Genomic DNA, 10794 nt, shown 5'->3' with positions numbered 1-10794 from the left:
GGATCACCGTTGGAGGCTGGACAATTGGACAGCTGTGGTGGCGAATCAAGGTTGTGGAACGAAAAGAAAAGCAAAAGGATTGCAGATCTGAAAAAGGTACAATCTTATCACAATTTCTATCTAAACACAAAGACGATTCGTGGTGAGAATCGAAAATTATTTTAAATTCCGCTATGCATGTATAAGTAGATTCCCAACAGTCTTCCCTCTTAACTTAAGTCTCTCATAAGACAGAAATCTTGGGTTTGAATCTTTCGGGACGCGATAAAACTCGTGAGGGGTAAGAGGAAAGATTCCCTCCCAAAAGCTGACAATACGCAAGAAAACAACCGGGCACAAGGTTTAGGTCGTTACACAGTTGGAGCAAATGCTGCTCCATGACTCTCACTATATACGTCACTCTTCATCAGTTTATCCAAAAGTCTAGAAATAAGAGCCGGTGCATCTACATAGTGCAAATAATTAGAAGCGTACAAGGAAGGGGACATGCAAGTTACAAACACTAAGAAATTAGCATTAAGAGCAGATTCTAAATAAGGTTTCAGATAAGTAACAACCAAAAAAGTCTCAACTCAGTAAACAAAAATTCATTATTAATCACCACTTCAAGATCCCCTGTAAATGGGAAAGCAAAAGTAGATTTTAGAACTAATAAATCGAAAAAACATCTAGTCTGCATCTATGGGAAGGTAGCAGTAACAAGAAGCTTATGCTAAGAACCAGATTATCCACAAAAAGAGGCAAAGTACAGAGAAATGATGAAATATGTGATCAGGAATTGCAGATAACTCAAAAATGATAAATTCTCTCTTTCCTATATGATATATCCACACTAACAGAATACTTTTAAGAACTCCAAATAAGCTCCGAGAATCAAAATTCCACCATATGTGGAAAAAAAATACAGTACTAAACACTTAACTATTGAAAGTAGAAACAAGAATTTTTCATATATCTTACAGCAAATTATAAAACCAATCAAACAAAAAAATCAACTTTCTACAATGGCAAGCTGAAGTGCATACATCTGTTTATGATTTATAACTGCAACTTTTATAAAGGATGCCTTGTGTTCTAAGAGCCATTGCCATTTGTTTGAGACTTTGACCCTGATAACATCTTCAGTGCATCTTTCATTGATGGTCTACTTGTAGTACATAGCAAAGCAACTTCAAGAACCAACCTTATCTCCTCTTTGAATGAGTTAGAGGAATCAATATCATTCTCATTAGAAATTTCTCTTATGAGAATCTCTTTTGGAGTGTTGCTTATGCTGGATGCCGCGTTCACCAGTCTACCATTTGTTAAGACCTCGAGAATGATTTCCCCGAAATTATATACATCCATGTAGAGCTCCTCCTTCTTGGTTGTGCTGAATTCACCTGTCCAAATAAATAAAAGCAAACAAAATATAAAAAATATATATATATAACGGTCGGCAGGATGGGAGTGACTTTAGTTTGGAGTAATATCTTAAAAATAATAATAGTGAGTGCCTATTTTGTATGCATTACTTTACTGAACAATAAAATGAACCAAATATTAATGCTATTTCCTCTTCTCTAATATTGTCAAGTACTATCTAATCCGCTAATGCCATGAGTTTGCACATAAACTGCTAAGTGAGTTCGTAATCTGGTTACACAAAGCTACATGTATATCTACAAGTTACCTTAACTATCTCTTTACTAGAGCCTTTATGAAGTTATTGGAAGTTATAATTTGTTTTGCTCATTATGAATAAACACGAAGATAGAAATCATCTTTGATACTACCTGATATAGCTTAATGTATATGTACAAGTTTCAGTAATGACAGTTAAATTTACAAGTTAAGACAATAGTATAATTTGTCTATAAACAAGAAAGGAACATATAAGAAAGTAAAAAAGAAATGGTGGAAAAAGGAAATATTACGCATTGAGCATGTACCTGTCTCCTTTGTGTTTTTTGCTTGCAATAGACTAGTCGATTGAACTATTGATTTGAGTCCATATTCAACCAAATGAGGTTCCATATTTTCATCGAACATTATGTTACTCGCCTTTAGATTTCCATGTGGTATTGCTGGATAACATTCATGGTGAAGGAAGCAGAGTCCCCTTGCTATTCCAATCACTATCTTATACTTTGTTGGCCAATCCCTCTTCATTCTGATCTTTTCCGACAAATTTTCATTAGCCAAGTAGTCATACAACAGATAAGCCAGACGACTGTTGTAGCACATCCCGAGCAATGTTGTCAAATTATTGTGCCTTGCATTTCCCATCCTGTGCAAAAATTGCAACACAATTTCCATTCTTTTTGGTTCCCATTCAATCTTCTTCACTGAAACAGTTATTCCTGTGGGTAAAACTACTTTGCAAATTGAATCTGGCAATGCGGGTGCTTCCTCCAGGACTTCTACAGGATTAAAGCTCCTCAAAACATCTTTTGCTGTGAACTGGGGAAGTCCACTGAAAGCAACCGTTTTCCACTGGCCTTTACGTCCTCTTTTGAAGTAAAATATCCCAAAAACCACAGTCATGATGAATAGGACTATGACTGCACAGATGATCAGAATCCAGGCTAATTTTTGAGTTCTTCTACTTCCCAATTCTAGTCCATTAGGAATCACACTTTCACGACAAGGTCTCAGAGGTGCCCCACAGAGCTTCGGATTACCAAAAAATGCACTTCTATCCATCATTCTAAAAGTCCTCTGTGGAGGAATTAAACCCCAGATGTCATTGTAGGACACATTCAGAAGTTTTAAGGTCGAAGAGTTTCCAAATTCTGATGGGATTGGACCGATGAAACTATTTCGAGACATGTCTATAACGCCAATAGCAGGAAGTTTAGCCAACTCTAAAGGAATAGGACCTGTTAAGTTATTGTTAGCTAAATCTATGCTCACAAGTTCCTTACAATTGGAAATACTTTCTGGGACCATTCCTGAAAACTTATTTGCACTAAATTCAATGACAGTCAAGGATTTGCAATGCTGAAAGGGAGGAATATTGCCCGATATGCTACAAGAAACCACAGAGAAGTTCTCAAGACGAGGCAAAGACCACGTTTTTAATGGTATAATGCCTCCAAGCATTGGATTATTGGACACATTAAAGTACTGAAGCCCGGAAGCTTGATCAATATCAGTGGGAATTCCTCCTGTGAATCTATTTCTAGACAAGTCCAGATAAGATAAATCAGGAATATTACTAAATTTCAAAGATATGTCACCTGAGAATGAATTATTTTCCAGTCGAACACGAACAAGAGAGGAACAATTGGTGATAGATGGAGACAGCCCTTGAATAAAATTGTTTGAAAACAAGATCAACTTCATTAGCTCCCCTCCTGAACATATATCAGGTGGTATGCTACCCACAAAATTGTTCGTCGAAACATCCACATATTTGAGCTTTGAGTGTCTTCCTAAGTCTTCTGGGAGTGAACCTGAAAAGTTATTGTTCCATAGAAGCAGAGTTTCAAGTTGTGGAAGCTTAGCAATTCCTTCAGGCACAAAGCCATCCAACTTGTTGTACATAAGGCTTAGAAGCCTAAGATTCTTCAACTCTGAAAAACTATCCGGAATTTGTCCGGAAAGTAGGTTGTCCGAAAGATCCAGGCTTTTGATGGGCAAAATTTTGCTGAATTCCCGTGGAACATTTCCAGTGAGCTGATTACTGAAGAGGAAAAGTGAATCCAGTTTTGTAAGGTTACTGATTTGCTTTGGGATTGAACCATATAGATTGGCATCAGCAATATCAAGATATCTGAGTTCACTCAAGTTCCCAAATTGCCATGGAATTTCTCCTTCATATCTGTTATACCCAATCTCCATATGGGACAGTGTTTTCAGCTTCCCCAGTTCTGGAGGTATGTTACCACTTAGACTATTTCCTCCCAGATGAAAGAATTCAAGGTTCTTGAACGAACCATATTCTGATGGGATTGGTCCACGGAAGTAACTCCCAGCAAAATTCAGTACTTTGAGGGACTGAATTTCAGAAATATCGGCCGGTAAAGGTCCTGAAAAGCTGTTACTGAACGCATCAAGAACAACCAAATTCTGGAATTTGGAAAACCCACTTGGAAAATGGCCTGAAAAATAGTTCCTGCTGATATCCAGGGATTTTAGATTGGTGATGCTAGAAATCCCAGCAGGAAGTTTATCTGAGAATGAATTGTGACTAAGGTTCAAATCAAACAAGTCAACAAAGAGATTGAACTGTGATCCTGATAATGAGCCCTTAAGATTCTTCATTGACAGGTCTAAACCGATAATTTTTGAAGAATTTTGACTGCATTTCACTCCAGTCCAAGAACATGCAAGAATTCCCCCCGAAGGGTTCACTCCAGAAGGCACAAACCAGTCATTTAAACTGTTGGAATCATCAATAACCTCAGATCTAAAGCTCAAGAGTGCATCAGAAAGAGGATCAGAAGCCAAAACTTTCACCATAAACATCAAAGAAACTGCAAAAATAGTGAAACAATACAAATAACGGAGAATCCCCATAGGAAATTGCATCACAAGTGCAGAAGAAAGAGGACTAATTTAGAGAGAGACCCCAGGAGAAGTAGTGTCTGTATGCGTGTCTCTTTTTGATATGTTTATGTTTGGTGAATGATGCATGGGGAATAGAGAAAGTTTCAAGAAAAAGATGGAAAATGCGTAGTAATTAACAGTTGATAGAGGAACATAATTTAATTGCTTTTTGAACAAGAGGGGACCAGGGATATGTTAATTTAGTATAATGCTGTTCGCCATTATGGAATAATAAGGGTTCTTATCTAAGAAGCATCTCCTTTAGACACTGGAGTAGAATCCATTAAGGTGAAGCTGTGAATTTGAGCAGTAGCTTGGGCAGGAACTAGTAAGGTCTACCAGAAGTGGTAGTAAAAATGGATAATAAGGAGTTGAAAAACTGTGAGTCATAAAATGTGTGATTAAAATATTAATTTTAACTTAAATTTTAATTAATTATTTTATTTTATTTTTTTAGCTAGCTAAACCAAACAGGAGCAAAATCCGATAGCTTTTCCCTTTTTGTTTTTTCGTAGTCGAGGATTGAAATTTTTTCCCTTAATATTTTTGTGGGTCTAGGACTACAATTTTTAATGATTGTGCTTGAATGGTGAAAGTTAGAGGAGCAATGTCGGGGAAAAAGTAGAATGCTCAAAGAAAAAGTAATAACTACTCCTACGGTATAAACATCGGCCAATCCTAGACAATTAATGGACCGTAACGACACAATAATAATGTATATAGAATGAAAATAATATTGATAGTGAAAGTACTTCGTGAGACAGATATAGGGCTGTTTGACAGTATTTTAAAAAAGTAAAAATAAAAATTGTCATTGACACTAATAAGTTATTTTTAAATCTATTAAAATAATATTTTGAAAGTGTCTTGTCTGACTGAAGAATTTTTATAAAAAGATTAACTTAAAATAATTTCTTTAGAAAGCCCTTTTGCATAAAAACGAAGAAGAAATCTTGCCAAACGTTGTTGCAACCTTTGCGTCTTAATTGGATTATTTAAATTATTGGGGGAGTTGTTACGTGAAATTCAAACAAGAAACGGAAAATTTTGACTCAGATTTGCATTTGAATTCGTATTCCACAACCATTTGTTTAGAGAAAATGGTGCCAAAATGGACACTTCATGAATTGCATGCACAGTTATTGAGGATATTTGTTTTCCGCCGAAAAGTAAAAAAAATTTGCATTTATTACACAGTAAACGAAAAAACAAACTTTCTGCACAGATTTCTATAAATCTCATGCATCAGTGCGTTGCAGCGTGCAAAGATTTCGAATTGGATTAGACTGAAATTAAGCAGCATTTGTCTTTAATTTGCTAAACAAAGAAAGGACAATAATTTTTTCTGTAAATACACTCTTCTTTATTCTCTAATTACTTATCTTAAGATGGAATACACAGTATTATATTCATTTGGTCGTCGAAAAGGTGTCAAAAATCGACTCAAATAATTCATAGTAGAAAAGGTGTCGAAAATTGACTCGAATAATTCAATCAAATGCTAATGCAAATAATCTCTTCCTTCAAGAAAAAAGTGAATTCTTAACTTTAGCTCGAGAAAGTTAAAATAATGTTAAAAATAAAGAATTTTATTTTCGAGCATATTGAGACAGCTAATCGATGCTATTATAAGATGTAACCTTCAAAATTTTGAAACCAATAGGATTCGAGAGCATAGCGAAGAAAAATTTCATGCTAACACATGGACAAAGATTAGGAGTATGTTTGGATGGACCTGTAAGATGATCAAATTAGCTTATAAGTTCAACTGAAACATGCAGCTTATCTTGTGAGGTTGCTTATTTTTTAGCCCAAATTGAAATAAGCTCATAAGTGAATTCCAATTTACCTTTCACTTTATCAATAATAAAAGAATATGATGTTGGATATTGGTTAAATAAATCGAGAATTGAAAATCGATTAAAGTGACTTCGTATCGACTTCGGCCAAATACTCAAAAGCTCGACTCAATCCGTTTAGGCAAAATTGTTTGCCACTTCGCCGCTTCGGGGCGCACAAACGGGGATCGACCTTTTCATAAAGGTGCATTGTTTGGAAATGGTGCATGGTTTGGCCTCAACCATTTCGTCCACACCCTTTCATGGTCTATAAATAGGACCCTTTGGGTGTCCTATTCCTCACAATTTTGAAATGCAAAACATCTCTCATCCTCTCTTCTATCCAAAATCAAAATCATTTCATTTATTTTGATTTTCCTTCATTTCATCCTTGGAGTACATAAGCCTAAATTTGGTTCGTTGTACTTGTGTTTTGAAGTGCTACAAATACAAGTGTAGCCGTTGTATCTTGGAAGTCGATTGCCGAAATCCGTAGGCACCGTTGCGGGGTAAATTCGACTTAAGGACAAAGAGTCCAACTCTTGCCTCGGCTTTGTCCCTACTTTCTTCTTCTTCTTGTGTGTGGTTTCTTTGATGTTACTCTGTCCAATTTTCGGCACGGATTTACAAACCATTATTATACTTGTTTTGGCATCACTATTCACAAAATTCCTCCAACATATGATTCTCAGTGAAATCCAATTTTTTCCTTGACTACAAAAGTACACTCTTCGACGAAAATAAGTGAGATTCTCCTGCAGTTCATAAACCAAACTGCAACATGATTTTTGACATGGAAATGGAAAAAATTCCTTGAAAAACAAAGCGTTGGCTTTAAATATCAAGTAAAACATTCTGAAAACATTTATGTAATTTGATGACAGACAAAATCTATAAGCAAAGAAATGCAATCCAAAACTTTAGAGCTTTTTAACAAGTACTTGTTTTTACTTCTAAAGTTGCTTCTTTTTTCTTAAGCCTAACTAAGCATGCTCTAGGTAATAAGTTTTATTTGATTATTCTCGCATCCTAGTGGAAACACTATAATTGACAGTTCATAAAATAATATTATGTGTTTGGTAAGTTGATAGAAAATTAAAGTCAACACTTAATTTTAACTATACATTTCATGAAATCCATAAATACTTTTTCGTTGATAGAAAAAGAGTGAACACAGCACAGTGGATTGAGCTCCTACTTCGAAAATGAAGACCAAAATATGTTGAAACTAGGATCTTTACACTACTGCAACTAAAATAAAAAGTCCTATATTTCCTACCTAATCATGGAAGATGACTTAGATGAGTGTTTGGTAATCTCGGTTCATTTCCTCAAAATTCTTTGGTGGTGGTAGAAAATTCAAATGATCAGAAGAATATATACAATTCTATTGAGTCTTTCATTACACTTTCACCATCTGAATAAAAATAAATTTAATGATATCAACTCATGGCATGGTTAACCACAAATTCAATGCTATCATGTTCTCACACATATCATCAACTTTTATATGTATATTTTTAGCAAACCTAAACCAAGCTAAAATGCATTAATCACATCTAATTATAGCACTATTTTTAGCAAATTTCCATAAAGTTTCCTTAAATTTGAAAAGTAAATGAATAGACCGTGTGGCATAGGGATAAAGCGAAAGTAAAGGAAAAGTAACTAAACTTGGACCGGATTCCATTTAGGGTCAAAAGAGTTGGAGCCCTATTTGTATTAGGTGCATTATCCTAGTCACATGATTAGACTCCAATAAAACCACAATAATTTGTTTTATAATTATGCATCTCAGTAAGTTTTAATCATACAACTCTGTAGATTTCACTCCCAAGATATAAACAGCAACAGATTGGAAGTCGAAAATGAAAAATTAAATTACTCGAATCAAGTTTTTTATAACCGCTCTATTTAGAGTGTCAAATTATTAAACCCCATCTTTTTCCAGTCTTTTCTATTATTTTTTCTACAGTATTCATTTTTAATCACACATTTTTTATTAAAATAATATTACACGCAAATCAAATTTTTTCATTCTTTTTTAACCATACATTTTCCATTAATTTACTATTCCATAATACATTACAAGAAATTAATGGGGCTCAGGGCTGAATTAAAGTTTACCTTAAACTGTTACGAACACATCAGACAATTTACTCTAACAAGTCCGTTTTAGCTTTTAAAAGGAAGTTCTACCAAAGATGTTGGTAATGATAGTATACACCTTTTGTAGGAATAACTCTTGTTGCGAGAGGGACGATTTTAAAAGGATGGTTTTTTGAAGCCACCCAACTAAAAACATGAGCAATTTTAACCCTAGTTTTTAAAAGATTGATACTTTGCGTCCTGTATCACTTGAGTTGATATCGTCAAAACTATAATACTATTTTAGATAGAAATGTTATTAAAATCATTTTTGAGGGATAGAAGTACATTTTTTATTCAGAGATGTTTGTACTAAGGCAAGGTTCAAATCCAAGGATAACCTACTTTATGCATAGAAACAATTTATTTTCAATTTTGTTAGAGAATTTTTTTATAAGTGGGGATTGTTGTATATCGTTCAAATATTTAAGATTGGGACGAAGGACTCAAGAGGGCCGAAAAATAGGTCGACAGCCCAAGCACGACCAGCACAAATTTTTTCTCTGCTGGTCGCATGGGCGCGCTGCCATTCATATAGTGTCAAGGCCGCAAGACTGACTTTTTTCAAACTTGAAACTAGCCATTAGGCTAGTTTTCAGGCACCTCTTCATCTTATTTGATGCCTTTTCACTAATAACCATGTTCCATTCATCAAAAGGGATGTCTTTCAATATAAATAGGATGATTTTCTATGATTGAAACATATAACATCTCTCAGACATGCGAATCAAAATCATCCAACCTTTATACAACTTCAATTTATTTTTCTTGAGTTCCTATTCCCGGATTTCTTTAATGCTTAAGCAATCCGGTTATAAGCTTAATAAATCTGCTAAGGCTATTTGCTCGGAGTCTTTAAAGCATCTTCGTTTCTAGAGAGAGCAAATAACGCTTTTAGAACTGCGGTCATTTGCGTTCATCCTATTCTTCTTCATTTCTTCTGTCGTTCGTTTTTGTGCTCTACATCTCGGTGATGTATATTAAAATACTATTAACTTTCATTTAACTGGAAGAAGCATTGCGCAATTTGTAATTATTTAAGCATGTTTAAGTTCAAAAAGAATGTTAGACTATATGCAGCCTCCAACAACATTCTTTATCGAGAAATTGGCTTGAAGAATCTTCATCAATATGGAGAAAATGATGAAGACAGATTTGGAGCATGTTTAGCCCTTAATCGACGAAATTAATGACTGGAAAATAAGAAGGAATTATGCAGAATGTTTGGTGAAGAAATGAAATGAAGCCTGATTGGACCTTAATTGAAGCTCACAAGTCACAGCTGGAGAATTGCATGGAACTTAATCGAGTTAATTTGATTATGTTAGTTACTCGTTCGTTTTTTTATTTTTTTTATTTTTATTGCAATACAATATTATTAAAGGGCTTGAGGGGTTATTGATTACAGCAGCTTGTTTTGAATAAATATTATATTATGTAGGGGAATTTTTCCAATCTTTGACGTCTCTCAGCATTTTGTATATGAATTAACATTGTTTTTATCTGATCATAAGTTGACTTAAGACTCGGTTGGTAGGCTTTTGCTTTTACTTCTGTTTCTTGTATAAAAACTATCTTAATTGATATTTGAGAACTCAAGGAACTTTTGAATGAAATCTTGTTGTGTCAACTTCCTCCATAAGCTCTTTTATGAGAAGAAATATTTTTATAAAATTAATCAAACAAATTTAAAAGCAATGTTTGAATCTCAAGAACTCACAAGCCATGTCGAATGGCCCTTAAACAAAGTCTCTAAATGCAGCTAGCTGCATAATGGCATCTTTAATTCTTTAGTGGCCAAAAACTCTTTGTCAACTCCATCATCAAAGTTGACTTGAAGTAAGACTCCAAAGTTAATTAGTTGCAAAATGGCATCTCTAATTCATTATAAGCCAATAACTTTTTGTCAGCTTCTCCCTATCTCTAAAGCCTGTTGCCTTTTTCTTGATCACATCTCACTGAATACAGCGAAAAGGTTGCTTCGTCGGGTTGAAAAATATGTGACAAAATAGTTTCTTATGCACAATGTTGTCAAATCCATTCAGAACTGTTGGGAAAAAAGGACAGATGCCAATAGTTCATAGCAAGCGACGGGGAGAATACGTTAAAATGTGCAAGCTGTGGTGCCATAGGAATTTCCACGTGAAGGTCTGTGAAGAAAGAAATGTCTATTTTTTTCTGATAATGTTTGGCTCTAATACACGAGGTGGTTCTCCTTCGGGAATTTATGTTCTAGTTGGTCTTAAATTTCCAGATTGTATTTGCACAATTCTTC

At 34.7% G+C, this 10794-nt stretch overlaps 1 protein-coding gene across 1 annotated transcript; it reads right to left on the bottom strand.

Moving 5' to 3' along the window:
- Positions 1–796: 796 nt before the first annotated feature.
- LOC111404195 (leucine-rich repeat receptor-like protein kinase TDR) lies at positions 797–4626 on the bottom strand. The gene is made up of 2 exons (XM_023032964.1): positions 1932–4626; positions 797–1382 (listed from the first exon to the last, which is right to left on the bottom strand). The coding sequence occupies exons 1-2, from the start codon at positions 4513–4515 to the stop codon at positions 1075–1077; spliced, it is 2892 nt and encodes a 963-aa protein (XP_022888732.1). The 5' UTR covers positions 4516–4626; the 3' UTR covers positions 797–1074.
- Positions 4627–10794: the final 6168 nt, after the last annotated feature.

Source organism: Olea europaea, chromosome 11 (genome assembly GCF_002742605.1).
Source record: "Olea europaea var. sylvestris chromosome 11, O_europaea_v1, whole genome shotgun sequence".
Classification (NCBI taxonomy): domain Eukaryota; kingdom Viridiplantae; phylum Streptophyta; class Magnoliopsida; order Lamiales; family Oleaceae; genus Olea; species Olea europaea.
Note: the sequence above shows the minus strand (reverse complement) of the source record. Positions and strands in the feature narration are given on the sequence as shown.